This window comes from Equus przewalskii, chromosome 9 (assembly GCF_037783145.1).
Source record: "Equus przewalskii isolate Varuska chromosome 9, EquPr2, whole genome shotgun sequence".
Taxonomy (NCBI): domain Eukaryota; kingdom Metazoa; phylum Chordata; class Mammalia; order Perissodactyla; family Equidae; genus Equus; species Equus przewalskii.
Genome location: NC_091839.1, coordinates 36473647 through 36494795, shown reverse-complemented (window position 1 = coordinate 36494795; position 21149 = coordinate 36473647). Strand labels below are relative to the sequence as shown.

The 21149-nt window shown below is 41.9% G+C and overlaps 2 protein-coding genes across 35 annotated transcripts in view; one reads left to right on the top strand and one right to left on the bottom strand.

The window, feature by feature from the left end:
• DOP1A (DOP1 leucine zipper like protein A) overlaps positions 1 to 993 on the bottom strand; it is a 91460-nt gene extending 90467 nt beyond the window's left edge. For 12 of the 27 annotated variants that reach the window (XM_070559045.1, XM_070559060.1, XM_070559055.1 and 9 more), the window contains exon 1: positions 861 to 987. The gene's annotated coding sequence lies outside the window, so the exon portion shown is untranslated. Of the gene's footprint in view, positions 1 to 860 lie in introns of all 27 variants that reach the window. The other 15 variants (XM_070559048.1, XM_070559052.1, XM_070559071.1 and 12 more) reach the window with 6 other exon arrangements.
• Positions 994 to 2637: 1644 nt separating this feature from the next.
• The window catches only part of UBE3D (ubiquitin protein ligase E3D), a 153969-nt gene continuing 135457 nt past the window's right edge, over positions 2638 to 21149 (top strand). For 6 of the 8 annotated variants that reach the window (XR_011522548.1, XR_011522547.1, XR_011522546.1 and 3 more), the window contains exons 1-2: positions 2694 to 2915; positions 18404 to 18600. Coding sequence is in view for 5 of the 8 variants with exons in the window: in XM_008526402.2 (XP_008524624.1) it covers positions 2839 to 2915; positions 18404 to 18600 (274 nt within the window). In the remaining 3 variants the exon portion in view is untranslated. Of the gene's footprint in view, positions 2916 to 18403; positions 18601 to 21149 lie in introns of all 8 variants that reach the window. The other 2 variants (XM_008526403.2, XM_070559043.1) reach the window with 2 other exon arrangements.

The following is a 21149-nucleotide window of genomic DNA, read 5'->3' as shown; positions in this document are numbered from 1 at the left end:
CTTGCCAACGACACCGAAATTGAGAGATTTTGTCTTCCTATAGTTAAGAAGTTATTTGTCAGCCAGTTAGGTTACTATGTTTTTTGTAACTTTATATAAAAAAATATTTTGATGGCTTTAACTGCAACTCCCAATCAGATTTTCCCAATCTTTATACTTCTCAACCTCCACAGAACTCTAAGATAGTGTAAGAATAATCAAAACAGAATTTACTTAGCTTTAAAAAAGTAGTTTTGTGCCACCACCCCCCCGCCCCGGGGAGGAAGAAAAATGGAAGAGACAAAACAAGTAACTATTGTTATGTTGCAACTTTAATCAAAGGTGATCGCCGTTAACAACTTCCTTATGACTAACCTGACTTCCTCTCATAAACTTCGGCACTCCTTCCCCTCCCTCGCCCGCCCCACCCCGGAACATTAACCCTGGCTGGCATCCCTGTCTCCTCAGTCCTAAAAGCACCCACCCGATGAATGAGACGACACGATGCCCAGATCCCGCCAACAAAGAGGTACCCCGCGCGCCTCGATCGCACAGGTGCGACCTCCACCCCAACCTTGCGCACGGCTCGGCCTCGGCGCAGCAGGCTCGGGACCCGCCACCGGACGCCCCGACACAGCCTCCGGCCACCCGTGCCCGGGCCGCCCTCGCGCCTCCGCCCGGCCCCGGCCCGCCAGTCCCCAGAAACCAGAGGGCGGCCGGCCGGCTTCGCGGCTCCAAGCGGGGCCAGGACTGCAACACCCCCGCCGCCCCAGCCGCCTGCCCCGCGGGGCGTCCCCGCGGCTCCGGAGCGAGCCGGCTGAGAGGCGGGTCGGGGCCGGCGGGCGGCCTCGCGACCGCGCCGGGGGCGGGGACGCTCTTACCTGCCGTGGGCTCGGCCGCTCCCCGCCGGCGCCGCTCTCCTGGCAACCGCGACAGCGACACCGAGGCCGGGAGCCCAAGGGCCTCCTGACAGCTCCCAGCGTGCCCCGCGCCCACGCCGGCGTCGACGTCGACGGCCCTCGGTCCCCGCCCCTCCGTTCCTCCCTCCTGTCCCTAGCTGTCGCGACAGCTCCCTCAAGCGGACTGTCGAGGAAGCGGCGCCCGGCCGCCACCTGCGGGAGCGGGCTCGGAAAGGGCTGCAGCAGGTGTTTCCAGCTCGCCGGCGCCGACTTTTGATGGAGAGTTTGAAGGGATGCTAGGGATTGAAAACAGCTTTTAAATATTAGTTAAACAATTATTTAAGTATTATTTAAATAATTCTTCAGTATTTCATATGAAGAACTTGAGGCTCACCTGGAGGTTAGAAGACTTGTTAGGAGACAGTTGTCAAATTTGGCGCAATTTTGAGTCTAGAACTCTCTAAATCATGTAGTTAGTACAACGAGGATTGCACCGTTTTGCCTAAACCGTAGGGTCAAAAAAAGATTGCATTTTTTCCCGAATGTGTGACTGTATGAAATATAACAGTCTTCAAAAATAATCAAAAACCAATTATGAAGAGCATGCTGCGCGAAACATGTTTTATGTTTCAAAATAATGTCAGTATTTAAGCACTTAATAGCCTTGAGAATTAAAAGTAGAAGATACGGGTTGAAATGGTCACCCTTCATCACCCTTATTTGAGATGGAATAACAGTAAACAATTCTTTTAACCGCGTTATTACCTCCATCCATGATTTTGAATTATCGTGATGGATACAGGAATTTGTGAAGCAACCCTACAAAACTTTAAAAACTCCGAATACCGATTTTAGAAAAATTGTCTTAAACTAGTATCTCTAGGGAAGTGGGTTTATTATTGGAAAGATCTTCAAATTGATATGTTTGGTTTATGGTAATTATGACCTTGAAATGATAAATGAATCAATAAACATGATTTTCTGTATATACCATCATTGTTTCTGCTTTAAAAAACGAACAGCCTCTTGTTTTTACAGAATTTTTATTATAATTCTACCGTGGCCTTTTATTTTAATATTTCCCCATTATAAGTATTTACATTATACTAGATCTTTTTCTTTACCATGTCAAATTTTCCAAAATTTTCTTTTAGTGGTTATGAGATCACGACTTCCCTGAGTCAATTTTTTCTTCTGCAAAACTGCGTAGTGGAAATGTACATATGGAATCATTCGCATCTTCCTTTTTTCAAAGTTGCAGGAATGGTTCATCCTGTGATTCACGATACTAGATTTAACCACACTGTCTACTGCATAGACAGAAAGCTCACATTTTTGCAATTATTTCCATCGTGGAGCGATCTTGTCTAAATTGAGAAGCAATGCCAAGTCAACTCTGGACATTTGTTGCTGCAGGCAGAGGAGAGCTAACAAACCATACTCCATAGTTCATAAAAAAGAGACCATAGTTCTTAAAAAAAAAAAAAGAAGAAGATAAAGTGGGTTTGGGGTGGGAAATTCTGCTCCGGGCCTCCTAGGGACAGTGCCCGCCTCTATCGCCTCCCTCCATCATCTCCCGCTCTTCCAGCCTCATCCCTTCCCATGGTAGCCAAAGAGGTCTACTCTGGTCTGATTTTTAGGGTCATTTCCAGGGAGACTATCGCATCAGGTCACGCCCATAATAAACCGAGTGGGAGGACGGTTTGGCTCTCCCCGCCCCCCTTTCTCAGCGATCAGACGGAAAGCCGGATTTGAAAATGCTCGCGCCCCGCCTGTCGAGTCCCCGCGGCGGCGCGCTCTCCGCCCGGCAGGCGGCGCTGTGGGCTGGGAGGCTGTGTGCGCCCGGAGCCGGTCCCGGAGGTCCGCGCCGCCGCCGCCGCTGCTTCTGCTGGGGCCGCACGTGCAGGAGCTCCTGGCCTTGGCGTTCCGGTTCGCCAGAACCTTCGGCTGGGCGCCCGGCATGGCGGCTGCCGCCGCGGAGACGCGCGTGTTTCTGGAGGTGCGGAGACGGCTGCAGAGCGCGCTGCTGATCCTGGGGTAAGGCCAGCGGTGGGCGCAGCGCCTGGACCGCTTGTCTGCTTCTCAGGGAGTCTCCGACTCCCTCGGAAGCCTGGAATTTCTTCTTTCTAGTTACTTTAAAACCTCTCGCTTACTCAAAGTGGAGTGTTCTCCCCCACCCCCCCGCCCTGATTCCCACCCCGATTCCCACCCCATAGTCCCCCCATCGATTGGCAGTGCGGGCATCACTTGGGAGTTTTTAGAAATGCAGAGTCTCAGCCCTACCCCAGACCTGCTGAATCAGAGCTTAGATTTTAACACGCTTCCCAGGGTTCAAATGCACATTAAAGTTTGAGGAGCACGGATGTAAAATAGCTTTGGCAGTGCCCCGCGTTTCCAACAAAACAATGCAAACAATGCCTTTCGGGATCCTTGTTATAAGATCACTTCCACCGTGTGAGCTCCCTTTTTTGTAAATAGCCTGTTTTTTTTTGTTTTTGTTTTTCTGTTCTCTGCAGAGAAACCGACACAGTCGTTCAATAAACGTGTGTGGGGTGAACGACTGACAAAGGTTACAGACTTCTTATTGGAGCTCATTCTTTCATTCATATTCCGAGTTCCAATGAGAAGTCTGCAAACGTTTAACTTGTCATTCACTGCACAAACAAGAAACTTTTAGGAAGAGTGTTCTCTTTTTTGTTTGGGAGTATATGGGCCCCTCGACTATTCTCTTGTGACCGCTGTTTCAGAGTAAGTTAGATGTTAAAACCCTTAAAATTTTATTACACAGCGCCGCACTGATGTAGATTGACGCTTTGCTTTCTCTCTTCAATCAGCCAGGTATCTGGTGTGGCAGTTTGGGATTGGGCATGAGAACTGCATTCAGATCCTAGCTTTGTCACAGGGGAGAATCATTCAATCTGAATTTTTTCAGTTGTAAAACGGGGATGATGTTTATTACTCTTCTTTCTCTCTCTCATCTCTCTCTCAAATCGTGAGTTCAGACAAGTATGTCCAATTCCAATCCACCTTGTAGGGTTATTAGGAGCCCAAACCTTACACAAGGCAAAACAAAACAAAACAAAACAAGACAACCTCCCTACTTCCTCCTGTCAAAGGGGGCCTTCGAGTTTCCTCTGGATTACTCTCCCTTGTTTAAGCAAGTTAAGAAACCTAACTTTGCTGGCACTACTAGTTTGTCCCTGGTGGTCTTTGGCTGTTGAGCTTTATCATCAGTCAGTTCCCCCTACCCTAAAAGCAACTGCTGTTCTGATTTCATTCAACAAAGATTAGTTTTGCCATTTCTTGAACTGTGTATAAATGGATTCATGCAGTATGTACTTTTTTGTTTCTGGCTGCTTTCCTTCAACAGTGTTACTGAGATTCGTGTTTCATCTATGGCACTGCATATATCAGTAGTCCATTCTTTTTTCTTGCTCAGTAGTTTTCCACTGTAGGAATATATGGCAATTCATTTATCCATTCTTCCATTGCTGGATGTTTTGATGTTTCTAGAGCTTGCTTATTATGAATAAAGCTGCCATAACATTGTTGTGTTTAAGTCTTTCTGTGGACATACGTTTTCATTTCTCTTGGGTGGAATTGCTGGGTCATAGGGTAGATGGGGCTTTACTTAATGAGAAGCCACCATACAGTTCTCTGAGGTGAATATGAAGTGCTAGTTTATATTCTTGCCGGAAAGGAAATGAGAGTTCTGATTGCTTCACATTCTTGTCTGCGTTTAGTGTTGTCAACCTTTTGGATTTTAGCCATTCTAGTGGTATAAAGTGATATCTCATTGTCATTTTAATTTGCATTTTCCTGATTAATAATGTCGAACACCTTTTCATTTGCTTTTTGGTCATTCATATATGTTCCTTTGTAAAATGTCTTCTAATTATTTGCCATAAAAAAAATCAAGTTGTCTTATTGTTGAATTTAAAGAGTTCTTTATATAGTCTGGAAACAAGACCTTTCTCATTTAAGCCTTGTGAATATATGAATATTTTCTCCCAATCATCTGTAACTTACCTTTTCATTTTCTTAACAGTATCTTGATGGACAGAAACTTTTTTTTTCATCTTAGTAAATTAATTGAGGTAAGAATTATACAGCTTTTTAGAAACTAGTCAGACAATTCCTATTATGCTATGTAACAAGTGTTTTTAGTGAAATTTGAGATTGTTTAGTTTGTTCCTTCATCTGAGTCTGCCAGAGCTTTTTTTTTTATTAAGATTATGATAGTTTACAACCTTGTGAAATTTCAGTTGTCCATTATTGTTAGTCATGTTGTGGGTGCACCACTTCACCCTTTGTGCCCTCCCCTTTCCCCTGGTAACCACCAATCAGTTCTCTTTGTCTATATGTTAACTTTCACCTATGAGTGGAGTCATACAGAGTTCGTCTTTTTCTGTCTGGCTTATTTCACTTAACATAATACCCTCAAGGTCTATCCATGTTGTTGTGAATGGGACGATTTTGGATGGACAGAAACTTTTAATTACAGTGAAGTGTTTTTTATGTCCTAAGGGGTCTTTGCCTACCTCAAGGTTGTAAAGATTTTTTCCCTGTGTTTATTTTCTAGGAGTTACATAGTTTTAGCTTTTATATTTAGATCTATGATTATGTCACATTCATTTTTGTGTTTGTAGTGAGGTCAAGGTCAAAGTTCATTTTTTTTCTGTAAGGATATCCAGTTGTTCCATGACCATTAGTTAGAAAGACTGTCATTTCCCCCACTGAGGTAACTCACTGTCTTTTGTCAGAAATCAGTTGACTGTACATTTGTGTAGTATATTTTCTTCTACCCTTTTACTCTCAACCTGTGTCTTTATATGTGAGTTTTTTAAAGCATATGCAGGGTGGAATTTTTAAAAATCTATTCTGACAACCTCTGCCTTTTAATTAGAATTTTTGTTTTATTTACAATGTGAATGATATTTTGAGTTTTAGTCTTGTTCCTAATCTTAAAAGAAATGCTTCTAGCATTTCATCATTAGGTATGATGAAGTTGACTTTTGATGAATCTTTTGGTAGATTGCATAGTTCCTTTCTATTCTTAGTTTACTGTGGGTTTCAATCGTGAACAGATAATTGTATTTTCTATAATGATTCCTGCACGTATTGTGTTAGTTCTATTTTTTCCCTTTAATCTTTACATCTGTGAATTGCATTAGAAAAATCTGTTTAAAGAACAAAATCATTCCATTTGCAATAACATGGATGGACCTTGAGAGAATTATGTTAAGTGAAATAAGCCAGCGAGAGAAAGATAATCTGTGTATGACTCCACTCATATGAGGAATTTAAAAGTATGGACCAAGAACAGTTTAGTGGATACCAGGGGAAAGGTGGGGTGGGGGGTGGGCACAAAGGGTTGAAGTGGTGCACCTACAACATGACTGACAAACATTAATGTACAATTGAAATTTCACAAGATTGTAACCTATCAATAACTCAATAAAAAACAAATTAAAAAAAAAAAAAAAGAAAAATCTGTTTAAGTTAAGCCATCTTAGCATTCCTGGGATAAACTTAGCCATGCATTTATTCAGTCCACAGATGTTTACTGAGTTCCTATTCTAGTGCCAAAAACTCAGATTCTAAGTGCTGGGTGTACAGCTCTGAACAATAACAACGGCAAAGACAAAAATACTTGCTCTCGTTGAGCTTGCAGTCTACCGGCAGCAGTGGGCGAGAGGTAGGCAGAAAATACACAAAATAAATAAAATATATATTATATCAAATAGAGATCTGTACGTAGAAAAAAATAAAACAGAAAAAGGGGTAGGGAGAAGAAATTACAACCCCTTATTCCGAGTGAGAAAGCAGCATTTGAGTAATCACCTAAAAAGAATGAGATGTGGAACCATACGCTATTCAGTGGAAAACGGTTTCTCTCTGAGAGAACAGAGGCATGAGGGGGTGCCTAATTTAGAGAGATTTGGGTGGGCTGGTGGAGCATGTAGGAAGGGGTCTTAAAGTGGTGTGCTGGTAAATGTTTAACAACCTGCTCTCCAGGAAAACCAAACCCGTCAACAAACTGAAACCTTCAGGAAGTGCATTTACTGATTCCTCTGGTGAGAATACTTTCACCACGGATGATGTCAGGTTTCCGAAGGGAGGTCAGCTGGTTTGCAGAATGCCTGGAATTTTAACAACTGGCTCTAGTATATCACTGGACCTTATAGATCATTGATAGGACTTTAGCTTGTACTCAGAGTGAGATGTGAAGTTGTTGGATAGTTTCAAGCAGAGTGTGATACCTGAAAGAATGCGAGCGAATAGTGAAGAAAGCCTCAAGTATAGAAGGTACGGACAATTAGGGTCTCAAAAACGTTGTTTTGGAACCATCTCAAACTTGTAAGCTGTCACTCCTGAATATTTTGTTGTGGATTTCCTACAAATAAGGACATTCTCCTACATAACCACCATGCAACCCTCAAAACTGGGAAATATGTTACTACCATCTCATACTTAGACCTCGTTCAGGTTTTGCCAGTTGTCTACGTAATATCTGTGATAGCAAGGTAATCCAGTTCAGAATATGCGTTGCATTTCATTGTCATGTTGCCTTAGTCTCTTTCAATCTGGAAGGGTTCCTCAGTTTTCCTTGACTTTCACGATCCTGACACTTATGAAGATTATAGCCCAGTTATTTTGTATAATATCCCTCCATTTGGGTTTGTTTCACGTTTTCTCAAGATTAGGTTCAGATTAGGCATCTTTGGCAGGAACATCACAGAAGTGACGCTGTATTCTCATTGCATCCTGTCAGGTGGCACATGATTTTGATTTGTTTCATTAAAGTTCATGTTAACTTTGAGCACTAAATAAGGTGGTTTCTGTCAGGCTTCTCTCCCATCAAGTTACTCTTTTCCTCTACATAATCAATAAGTATTAATTAGAGAGGTCCTTTGAGACTATGTGAATACCATGAGTCTGTTCCTCATCAGACTCATTTTGTTCATTCATTTATTTACATCAGTATGGAGCCGTGGTCCTGATGTATTCAGTGGGTTACTTTTTTGCTCAGAGTATACCAGATGTGGCCAGGGGAGTCCCTTCAAGATCATTTCTGTGTCTTCTTTGACATGTCCCTGTCATTCTTTGATTGCTTCTTTACTGTGTTGCACAGCAAGATGTTCCAGGCTCATCTCATTCTTTTACTGTTCCAGCCCTGGATGTAGTTATTTTTCCTAGGAACCCTGTTTTGTTTTTGTTCGCTTGTTTTTAAGTGGAAAATGACCTTTAGAAACCAAAATCTGGACTCAAAGTGTACTCATTACTATTGGGATGTCACTTCTTCCAGGCCCACTAGTGGACAGAACTAGAGTGTGTGTGTGACATATATATGATATTTATGTTACCTGGCCCACCATCTGCATAAGACATTAACCACAGCCCTGCTCAGAACATATTCTCTTTAGCTCGCAGGAAACCACAAAGAAAGGGAGGAGGAGATGACTGAGACATATAGTCGAAACCAGTTAAAACCAGCTGAAGGCGACATGGCACTCTGACTTGACCTGACGTAGACCCCGCAGCTCATTATACACTCATTGTAATACATTACCATGCTACATAACACACCCACCGGCACCATGACAGTTTACAATTGCCATGGCAATGGCAGGATATAGCTAAATAAGGAAAGAAAAGAGGTGGCATCCTGTTCCCCCAAAAAGCTTGCCAAATTCCTCAAATAACTATGACTATTCTTCCCCTTCATTGCCTTGATCCCTTATAACAGTTGCTTACTTGCCCCAAGAGCTGAGAAGCTGATTTGTGAACGTAGTTCCCACGTCTCCATTCTTTGGCCATTGAATAAAAGCTTGTGCTGTTGAACGCTCAGCTTTGGTCTCGTTTCAAATCCATGACACCGAACAGAAAAGGATCCTGCAAGGAAGAAAGGGCTAATTGTGGGTTCAAGTCCCACCAGAGGGATGCAAAATTGGTAGCATTTATGTAAGAATGTATATGTGTATGTGTATTTGCATATATATCATACATACACATATGTACGTTTACATCTATATTTGTTACTGTATCTGTTCATATACATTGAAAACCATGACTTCATACAAATATTTCCAGTTCTTGTCTACCACCACAGGAGCCATTCTGGTTTTCTCCCTTTCTGTCTTTGTAGCTCTGTTCTCCCATAGTGAAATCCTGGCTTTCATTATTCTCATGGCATACATTTACGTAGTCAATTCCCCTCTTTGTGACTGATGTTCTGCTGGCATCCTTTGCTGCTTCCCTTTTCCACTCAGTATTGACACTCTCCTCACCTGCTTGTGCTCTGTTATAGACTGAATGTTTGTGTCCCCTGAAAATTCATATTGAAGCTCTAACCCCCCAGTGTGATGGTGTTAGGAGATGCGGCCTTCGGGTGATAGTTAAGTTCAGCGGAGTTCATGAGGGTGGAACCACCATGATGGGATTAGTGCTCTTGTAGGAATAGACACCAAAACTTCTCTGTCATGCAAGGATACACAAAGGAGGCAGCCATCTGCAAGCTAGAGAGAGGGCCCTCAACAAGAACCAGATCTGCCTGCACCTTGATCTTGGACTTCCCAGCCTCCAGAACTATGAGAAATAAATGTCTGTTGTTTAAGCTACCTGTCTCTAATGTTTTATTTTAGTCACCTGAGCTGACTAAGAGAGGCTCTGAAACTCCATGCTGAGCTGCCTGCTTCCACCTCCTGCTCAGCTCTCTTCACTACTCTTGGGATCTGACATCGCTGCTGGGTGGCTCTCCTGCTGGATGCCCTCTTCCCCCTGCTGGGTTTCTCACATTCACCCCAGCCACTGTGGTTCTCCCATCCTGGCGAAGATGCCTACTTTACTCAGCCCTGTGTAACTGGCTGAATTGTTCAGAGAGGGGAAGAAGGATAGTAAGCCACAGATGGGGGGGTGGGGTTAGGAACCCGGTGGTGTCCCTTGAGGCACTTCCCAGTGCCAACTGCACCGTCCAGTTTGAAAATCACAGAAGTAGTAAAATGGACAAATTGTGTATTTTTAGAGCAGTGGTCAGCCAACTACGGCCCGTAGGCCAGTTCTAACCTGCGGCCTGTTTTGGTACGGCCTGTGAGCTAAAATTGGCTGTTGCATTTTATAAAGGGTTATTTAAAAAAAACACAAGAATAAAGTAGAATATGCAACAGAGACCATCTGTGGCCTGTAAAACCTGAAATATTTACCATCTAGCCTTTTATCTAAAATGTTTTCTGACCTGTGCTCTAGAGGATTATTATTTCTTAAACATTTCTTTTTTTTTTAAATAGCACAGTTTTATTTATTTATTTATTTATTTATTGAGTTCATAATAGTTTACGTCAATGTGAGATTTAGGTTGCACATTATTTCTTCTCTGTCACCACATAAGTGCTCCCCTTCACCCCCTGTGCCCACTCCCCATCCTCCTTCCCCTGGTAACCACTGAACTGTTCTCTTTGTTCATATTCCACATATGAGTGAAATCATCTGGTGTTTGTCTTTCTCAGTCTGGCTTATTTCGCTTAGCATAATTCCCTCCAGGTCCATCCATGTTGTTGCAAATGGGATGAATTTGTCTTTCTTTACTGCTGAGTAGTATTCCATTGTATATATATATACACCACATCTTCTTTATCCAATCATCATCAGTCGGTGGGCACTTGGGTTTTTTCCATGTGTTGGCTATTGTGAATAGTGCTGCAATGAACGTAGGGGTGCATATGTTACTTTCGATTGTTGATTTCAAGTTGTTTGGATAGATACCCAGTAGTGGGATAGCTGGGTCATATGGTAGTTCTATTTTTAGTTTTTTGAAGAATCTCCATACTGTTTTCCATAGTGGCTGCACCAGTTTGCATTCCCACCAGCAGTGTATGAGGGTTCTCTTTTCTCCACACCCTCTCCAACGTTTGTTATTTTTAGTGTTGGTGATTATAGCCATTTTAACAGGCGTAAGGTGATGTCTTAGTGTAGTTTTGATTTACATTTCCCTGATTAGTGATGTTGAGCATCTTTTCATGTGTTTATTGGCCATCTGTATATCTTCTTTGGAAAAATGTTCATATCCTCTGCCCATTTTTTGATCAGGCTGTTTTTTTTTTATTGTTCAGTTGTGTGAGTTCCTTATATATTATGGAGATTAACCCCTTGTCAGATATGTGATTTGCAAATATTTTCTCTCAATTGGTGGGTTGTCTCTTGTTTTGATCCTAGTTTCTTTGGCCTTGCAAAAGCTCTTTAGTCTGATGAATTCCCACTTGTTTATTTTTTCTTTTGTTTTCCTTGTCTGAGAAGACATGGTATTTGAAAAGATCCTTATAAGGTCGATGTCAAAGAATGTGTTACCTATATTATCTTCCAGGAGTTTTATGATTTCAGGACTTATCTTCAAGTCTTCGATCCATTTTGAGTTTATTTTTGTGTATGGCATGAGATAATGGTCTACCTTCATTCTTTTGCCTGTGGCTGTCCAGTTTTCCCAACACCATTTATTGAACAGACTATCTTTTCTCCATTGTATGTTCTTGGCACCTTTGTCGAAGATTAGCTGTCTGTATATGTGCGGTTTTATTTCTGGGCTTTCAGTTCTGTTCCCTCCATCTGTTCCTGTTTTTGTACCAGCACTATGCTGTTTTGATCAGTATGGCCTTGTAGTACATTTTGAAGTCAGGGATGTGATGCCTCCATCTTTGTTCTTTTTTCTCAGGATTGCTTTAGAAATTTGGGGTCTTTGGTTGCCCCATATGAATTTTAGGATTGTTTGTTCTATTTCCATGAAGTCATTGGGATTCTGATTGGGATTGCATTGAACCTGTAGATTGCTTTGGTTAGTATGGACATTTTAACTATGTTTATTCTTCCAATTCATCTGCATGGAATCTCTTTCCATCTCTTACATCATTATCAATTTCTTTCAGTAATGTCTTATAGTTTTTGTTGTATAAGTCCTTCACTCCTGGGTTAAATTTATTCCTAGGTACTTTATTCTTTTAGTTGCGATTGTAAATGGAATGGTATTCTTGAGTTCTCTTTCTGTAAGTTCGTTATTAGAGTATAGAAAAGCAATTGATTTTTGTAAGTTGATTTTGTGCCCTGCAACTTTACTGTAGTTAATTATTTCTAATAGTTTTCTGGTGGATTCTTTAGGGTTTTCTGTTTATAAGGTCATGTTGTTGGCATACAGCAAGAGTTTCACTTCTTCACTCCCTATTTGGATTCCTTTTATTCCTTTCTCTTGCCTAATTGCTGTGGCTGAAACCTCCAATACTATGTTGAATAAGAGTGATGATAGTGGACATCTTTGTCTTGTTCTTGTTCTCAGGGGGATGGCTTTCGGTTTTTCCCCACTGAGTATGATGTTGGCTGTGGTTTTGTCATATGTGGCTTTTATTATGTTGAGGTAATTTCCTTCTGTCCCCATTTGGTTAAGAGTTTTTATCATAAATGGCTGTTGGATCTTGTCAGATGCTTTCTCTCCATCTATTGAGATGATCATGTGTTTTTTATTCCTCAATTTGTTGATGTGGTGTATCACGTTGATTGATTTGCAGATGTTGAACCATCCCTGTGCCCCTGGTATAAATCCCACTTGATCATGATATATGATCCTTTTGATGTGTTGCTGTTTTGGGGTTGCCAGAATTTTGTTGAGGACTTTTGCATCTATGTTCATCACCAATATTGGCCTGTAGTTTTCCTTTTTTGTGTTGTCCTTGTCAGGCTTTGGTATCCGAGTGATGTTGGCCTTGTAGAATGTGTTAGAAAGTGTTTCATCTTCTCTAATTTTTTGGAATAGCTTGAGAAGGATCGGTATTAAATCCTCTCTGAAAGTTTGGTAGAATTCCCCAGGGAAGCCATCTGGTCCTGGGCTTTTATTCTTTGGGATGCTTTTGATTACTGTTTCAATTTCCTTCCTTGTGATTGGTCTATTCAGATTATCTATTTCTACTTGATTCAGCTTTGGGAGGTTGTAAGAGTCTGAGACTTTATCCATTTCCTCTACATTATCCATTTTGTTGGCATATAATATTTCATAGTGCTCTCTTATAATCCGTTGTATTGCTGTGGTATGTGTTGTTATTTCTCCTCTTTCATTTCTGATTTTGTTTATCTGAGCTTTCTCTCTTTTTTTCTTTGTAAGTCTGGCTGGGGTTAGTCAATTTTATGTCTTCTCAAAGAACCAGCTCTAGGGGCGGGCCCAGTGGCGCAGCAGTTAAGTGCACATGTTCTGCTTTGGCGGCCTGGGGTTCGCCGGTTCAGATCCTGGGTGCAGACATGGCACAGCTTGGCATGCCATGCTGTGGTAGGAGTCCCACATATAAACTAGAGGAAGATGGGCATGGATGTTAGCTCAGGGCCAGTCTTCCTCAGCAAAAAGAGGAGGATTGGCAGCAGTTAGCTCAGGGCTAATCTTCCTCAAAAAAATAAAAAGAACCAGCTCTTTGTTTCTTTGATCCTTTCCACTGCCTTTTTTGTTTCAAAAGCTTTTATTTCTGCTCTAATTTTTATTATTTCTCTCCTTCAGCTGACTTTGGGCTTGTTTGTTCTTCTTTTTCTAATTCAGTTGGGTGTAATTTGAGATTGCTTATTTGGGATTTTTCTTGTTTGTTAAGCTGTGCCTGTATTGCGATGAATTTTCCTCTTAATATGGCTTTTGCTGCATCCCAAATGAGTTGATATGGTGTATTATCATTTTCATTTGTCTGCAGATATTTTTTGATTTCTCCTTTACTTTCTTCAATGATCCATTGCTTGTTCATGTTGTTTAGTCTCCACATCTTTGTCCCTTTCTCAGGTTTTTTCTGGTAATCAGTTTCAAGCTTTGTAGCATTGTGATTGGAAAAGATGCTTGTTATTATTTCAATTTTCTTAAATTTGATGAGGCTTGCCTTGTTTCCCAATATATGGTCTATCCTTGAGACGGTTCCGTATGCACTTGAGATGAACGTGTATTCTGCTGTTTTTGGATGGAGTGTTCTATATATGTCTATTAAGTCCAACTGGTTTAGCTTTTCATATAATTCCACTGTTTCCTTGTTGATTTTATGTCTAGATGATCTATCCATTGATGTGAGTGGGGTGTTGAGGTCCCCTACTGTTATTGTGTTATTATTAATGTCTTCTTTTAAGTTTGTTAATCGTTGCTTTATGAACTTTGGTGCTCCTGTGTTGGGTGCATAGGTATTCATAAGTGTTATTTATTCTTGGTGGAGTGTCCCTTTGATCATTATATACTGCCCCTCTTTGTCTCTCTTCACCTGTCTTATCTTGAAGTCTACTTTGTCTGATATAATTATTTCAACACCTGCTTTCTCTTGTTTGCCATTAGCTTGGAGTATCGTCTTCCATCCCTTTACTGTGAGCCTGTGTTTGTCATTGGAGCTGAGATGTGTTTCCTGGAGGCAGCATAATGTTGAGTCTTGTTCTTTAATCCATCTTGCCACTCTGTGTCTTTTTGTTGGAGGATTCCATCCATGTATGTTTGTGGTGATTATTGATATATGAGGGCTTAATGCTGTCATTTTACCACTCATTTTCTGGTTGTCCTTCATTTCCTTTGTTTCTCGTCCTGTGTGCTTTGGTCTACCCATTGAAGTATGTAGTTTTTTTATGCTGTATTTCTTTGTTTTCTCCTTATTTATGATTCGTGTCTCTGTTCTGCTTTTTTGTTTAGTGGTGACTATGAGGTTTGTATTCAGAATCTCGTGTATAAGATAGTCCATTTTCTGATGGCCTCTCAATTCCTTAGTCTAAACTGATTCAGTCCTTTTCCTCCTCCCCTCCTGAGTTGTTTTTCTTATTCCATCTTGTGTTGTGAGTTTGTGGTTAAAGTGACAAGATTGTTTTTGGTGTTTTCCTTCCCTTTATCTTTAATGCTTCACTTAAGTATTTTGTATCCTAGTCTGGTTCTTTCTACCTATTTATCTCCTCACTCAGTGCTTTGTAACCACTTTCTCCCCTTTTTTCCCCCCAGGTCTGAGGGCTTTCTTGAGGATTTCTCGTAGTGGGGCATCTCGTGGCTACAAACTCCCTTAGCTTTTGTTTGTCTGGGAAAGTTTTTATTTCTCCATCATATCTGAAGGATATTTTTGCTGGATAGAGTATTCTTGGCTGAAAATTTTTGTCTTCCAACGATTTGAATATGTCATTCCGTTCTCTCCTAGCTTGTAAGGATTCTGCAGAGAAATCCGTTGAAAACCTGATAGGGGTTCCTTTGTAGGTTATATTTTTCTGCCTTGCTGCCCTTACTATTCTTTCTTTATCATTCATTTTTGCCAGTTTCACTACTGTATGCCTTGCAGTAGGTCTTTTTACATCGACAAATCTAGATCTGGAAGCCTCTTCCTCACTGATTTCTCTCTCTTTCCCTAGGTTCGGGAAGTTCTCTGCTTTTATTTCTTTGAACATGCTTTCTGCTCTATTCTCCTCTTCTTCTTCTTCAATGCCTATAATTCTTATGTTGCATTCCCTAATTGAGCCAGATATTTCTCGGAGACTTTCTTCATTTCTTTTTAGACTTAGTTCTCTCTTTTCCTCTGTCTGGAGCATTTCAACATGTCTGTCTTTGATTATGCTGATACGCTCCTCTATGATGTCCACTTGAGCGTTCAGGGAATCCGTATTTTGTTTTCTCTCTTCCATTGTGTCTTTCATCTCTAATATTTCTGATTGATTCTTCTTTATGGTTTCAACCTCTTTTGTGAAGCATCTCCTGAACTCATTGAATTCTTTCTCTACATTCTCTTTTACCTTGTTGAGTTTTTTGATGATAGTTGTTTTGAATTCATTGTCATTTAGATTACATGTTTGTGTCCTCAGGACTGAATGCTGGATACTTGTCTTTTTCTCTCTGGTCTGGAGATCTGATATAATGTGTGATATTGCTAGAGCAGGTAGCTCTGGTCTTACACATCCTGATATTATTTGGTTGCAGTTACTGCCTATCGCCACTGGGTAGGGGTCCAGAGCTGCATATTCTGAGCCCTCTGCTTTCAGAGGAGGTCTTAGGCGGTAGGGTGGGCTCAAGGTGGGTTGGGGGAGGGGTGCTTTCTCCTGCATGCTCTCAGGTCTTTCTCGCTCTGCTCTCATTATCTGCTCTCCTGGGGTGTTGGCTTGATGAGAAAGCCTCGACCCGGTAGAGGGCTTTCCTCTAGGCTGCACAGGCCCTCGGGTCCTTGATGTTCCCTCGAATGAACATCCCCTCCCCTGTTCCTTCCCTCTCAGAGGCCCCCTGCGGTTGTGGGTCACAGTCTATTAGGGAAAGGAGCAAGGTTTTCTCTTACCCTATTCCAGCTCTTCTGAGGGGCCTCCAGCTTCTCCGCCCTCCGTCATGTGGCTGCGGGTATCTCTCTGATGTTTTTTTGTTGTGTTAGGATGTCCTCTGTTGGAGTATGAATGTCCCTTTTCGTTGTATGTTGGAGAGGAGAGAGTCCTGGGCAAGTTCACTCCACCGTGATGCTGACGTCACTCCTTAAACATCATTTCTTAAAATTCGACTTTTGAGTCAGGCACTTGAGGCTGTCTTCCCTGGAAAAGACTCAGGTTTTTAATATTCTGTATTACCAATAAAGTACAGATCCCTATGCTTTGAAAAGGAACTAACTAGAAAGTAGTCTTAAGGTTTTCTGAGGCAAATTAAGGGGCCTCACCAAGATTCACACTTGGACACATGGTATGACCTCTATACTTAGATGACATTTGAGTCAACGGCCCACCTTCTGCACTTGGTGACACTGAGTGGATGGCCTGCTCCTGCTCTCTGCACTTAAAAGGGAGTCAGGGAGCTGAGCGCCTCTGTTGCAGTGCCAAGCATATTTCAGCTTCACATGAGGGTTGATTCTCTGTGTCTGCATCTCCTTCTGTACTTCTGGTGCCTGGTGGACACGCGCTCTGTTGTACTCCCCATTGTCTACACTGAGGGATTTGTGTTTGTAGTGAATTGATTAGTAAGTCCCTTCATGCTTGGTATTCGTATATCACCAGATTGTTTTCTTCATTCGATTTTTTTTTCCTAAAATTGACAAGGAAGTTTTTTTCTCCTGTACCTTTTGTTTCATGTGATCCTGGTCTCTTTGTCAAAATCCTGTTGATCAGATAACACTACTTTACTCTAATTTCCTGAAAGATAAAACATCATTGTAATGCTGGTCTCAGAAGCAAGGGTATTTCACCCATTCATCCATTTGTTGTTCAAATAACATTTACTTAGTGCTTGACCTGTGATAGTCCTTGCACCCTGCCCTGTGTCCTAGTACCCTATATTTATCATGAATAAGTACAATGTAGTTTTCTTTTTTTTTTGCTTTTTCTCCCCAAGTACCCCCAGTACATGACTGTATATTTTAGTTGTGGGTCCCTCTAGTTGTGGCCTGTGGGATGCCGCCTCAACATGGCCTGATGAGCTGTGTCATGTCCGCACACAGGATCCAAACTGGCAAAACCCTGGGGCGCCGAAGTGGAGAGGGTGAACTTAACCACTTGGCCATGGGGCCGGCCCCTACAATATAGTTTTCATACTCCCTTGATCATTCCTGTTTACTTGCCTGTTCCCTAGTTGTGGGAGGGGCAGGGAAAATATCTTGGTAATTGTTATATTCCCCATACCTGGCACATGATAGAACGCAGAGAAGATGCGTTGAATGAGTGAGTGAGTGAGTGGTTGAAGCTACAAACCATGCTAGAGTCAAGAGATGCAGCAATGAATAAGCCACTGTCTTATGCTACCTTGTAGAATTCTTTTTTTTTTAAAGATTGGCATCTGAGCTAACAACTGTTGCTAATCTTCTTTTTTTTTTCCTGCTTTTTCTCCCCAAATCCCCCCAGTATATAGTTGTATATTTTAGTTGAGGGTCCTTCTAGTTGTGGCATGTAGGACACTGCCTCACTGTGGCCTGACAGCAGTGCCATGTCCGTGCCCAGAATCCAAACCAGTGAAACCCTGGGCCACTGAAGTTGAGTGCGCGAACTTAACCACTTGCCATGGGGCTGGCCCCTGCCTTGTAGAATTCTCTTGCCAAAAATAATCTGAAGAACAAGTGCATGATATATGACAGATCAGCACTAGGTTGTGCTGGTTTGAAGAAACTGAAGTTGGGGAGATTGGTGGGAACACATATGGGGCGTGAGGAAATGGAGTGGCAGGCTGTGCAAGCAGAATGGCTCTGGGAGCGACCCCAGGAAGGTCCAGGCTGGAGCAGATGGAGGAAGCATTAGGATAGAGGGGGAGAGTCAGGACCCTGGATCATGAGCAATGGAAGAAAGCGCCTGTTTCAAAATGCATCATTACCATAAAAAATATGTCCCAGACTTTTCATGTTACAGTGACAGCAGACAGTACTCTCTGACCTGATCTAAATCTAGTGTAGATGGGTTTCCTTTAGGTCAGTTCACTGCTATTTATTGCAACAGTGACTTTAGGGTCCTTATTGAAGAGGAACAGAGAGACGCTTGGCCTTTTTTGTTTCTTTCATCATGTGGTTCTCATCAATAAGAAATAATTTTTTTTGTGTTTTATTTTTAATTACCAGAGAGCCAAAAGAAGGAGGTGTGCCCTTGGATGTTTCTGTGACGCCGTCCTCACTCCAGGTGAAAACCCCCACTGGCTGCACAGAGCTCCGGCTTCCAGCAGAGGTCAGGCTTGCACCTTCCTCTTGCCATGGGCTGCGGTATGTGGCTGGAGATGGGCTGCACCTGCGGCTGCAGACACAGGCAGACTTCAGCCCAAGTGAGTACCACGAGCACTCCTCTTGCTGCATTTACTTTTCCATTATAAAACAAAGGTGATTTTTCCTTTGAACAGCTGAACTTTTCCCAGTGAAAATAAATACTCATGGAAAGAGCTGGAGGTCGAGAAGATTTAAGTTCTTTGCCAGCTCTGCCAGTTATTATCTGTGTGCAGTAGACCACGTCGCTTCACCTTTCTGAGGCTTTGTTTCTTTGGGGGGTTTTTTTGGTGTTCTTCCCCCCCCCCCCGCCCGCAGTAGACTTTATTTTTTAGAGCAGTTTCAAGTTCACAGCAAAATTGAGCGGAAGGTACAAAGATTTCTCATATGCCCCCTGCTTTGTTTCTTTAATTATAAAATTACCTGGCTCATAGAGTTGATGTGAAAATTCTATCAGATGTCATTTGCGCCGATTGGTTGATTTGAAAGCATTACATAGAGATTCATTCATTCAACAAACATTCCCTTGTACTGTGTGCTAGGCATTCATCTAGGTGCTAGGGACACAGAAGTGAACAAGCTAGGAAAGTCTTTGCCCTCATAGAGCTTACATTCTAACAGGTGGGAACAGGTGATGAACAAATAAGCGACTTGGATACAGAGAAAAGTGCTCTGGGCCGAGTAAAGCAGGATAATGGGAGAGGGAGTGTCTGGGGTCATCCGGTAAAGGGTGGTCAGGGAAGGCCACTGTGAGGGGTGATACTTGACTGGAGAACTGAATGGTGGAAATGATCCTATCCGTGTAGAGACATTTCCAAATAGAGAGAACAGTACATATAAAGATTCTGAAATTGGATTTGATGCATAATTTGATTTTGATTGTTGCTATGCCTGTTTTATTTGCAGTTTTTTGGTATTGGCACATTGATTCACTAATATGGTAGAAATGTTTCTCAGAATAATTTATTGAATAAAATTATTGGTTCATTGCATCTCTTACCATGTAAGTAATATGATTTGGACGATTAAAAATTATGTAAAAAGGGGAAAGAGAGGCTGTAACAGACTGATGTGCTCGCTATCAGAGGAGGATTATAATTCTTCCAGCTGCATCCTGAGACTTGACAGCTGCCTCCTCTCTCCTAAGCCTTTTGTCTGAGCTGCATGGAGCCTGGAGGTGGGGTCTGCAGGATTGTTCTGAAGAGCCATTTAGGAGATGCGGAGCAGTCCCCTGAGTCTTTATCTGGCTTTTGAAACGAAAGAGAAGATAGAGGGAGTTTTGCTCCTCTTTCGCTGGAGAGTAATTTTTGCTCACTTCATGGGTTAGTGAATATCTAGTCTGAGTTGGCTTCAGGAACAAGGGATAGGGAAGAGAAATGTCGTGGAGCCTAAGTGTCATAGGATAAACGCCAAGAATGACTGTTGGAATAAGCATGGAGAGAAGAACAGGGTCACCAAGATGGGACTCCCTGAGGGTACCTACTAGTGGGCCGAGGGAGCATTGTTTCAGGGGAGATGCCCTGGGAGTCTGGCTCTTGTGGAGTCATCGCCTTCTCTTTAGAATGATGAACAGCAGGAATTCCGTGTTGTATCTGCAAACTGGGGAAAAGCAGGCCTGAAAGCCTCAGAGGGGTGTTTTTAGATCTGCTGCTGCTTTCCTGGGACCACGGTTTTAGGTCCCATACTGAGGAGGTGTGGAGACCTTCCAGAGGCAGAATTGGTTTCTTCCCTACCCGTTCTCTGTAACAGTTAATCTATAAATAACGAAATTTGAACTATTTAAAAAAATTTAACAGTTTTTCCTGAAGGTCAAAATAAATTACTGCTGTGTGTTGGTTTGCATATTGTTTGCATTCATTGATCTGTTTCTTTACATTTTGAAAACATATTTTACTCAGATATCTGAAAAGGAAACTTTCAAAGGCTTGTTCTCTAGTGCATGAAAGGGTATGCAAAATAGATTCCTCAGTACTTAATGCTTTAGTGCTGTCCACATAATAGGTGGTGAATAAATATTTGCTGAATGAATAAATATCAGATAGATGCATACTGATGTAAACTGGAATCCAAATGTAGAAAGTGGGTTTTGAAATTTTTTAGTGTTCAGTTCTTTTGGGGTTTTTGAAAAGTTGACTTCTCAACTGTAAGAACATAGAATAAGCATATTGTACACTGTTTTGAAGGTAACAAAGGTCAGATCATGACCCTTGCCAGGGAACTGGCTACAGTAACATCTGACACAGCAGGAGAATTAGACTCATCCCCAGGTGGCAGTGCTCTCCCAGGTTGTCACTGTGTCACAAAGTTTGGACTTGAGCCTGAGCCAGAGGAGCCATCGCACTGGGTGACCAGCAGAGGGCAGTGTTTCACTGAAAATTTGTTTTGAAAAGAATATTTTGAATGTCTGACCGAGGTCTACTCATTTTCTGTTCAAAGTTAAAAAGTACTGTTTACTTCACCTTAGTACTATAGAGATTGGTGGGCACCCCTCGAAATTAAATGGAAGAATTTTTAATTGCCAAGGCTTCACCTTTCTAGCACCAGTTTTTTAAATCTTAAAATACATACAAAGTAACATAAGCCAAATTCAAATTCTTTGATTCTAATGGAT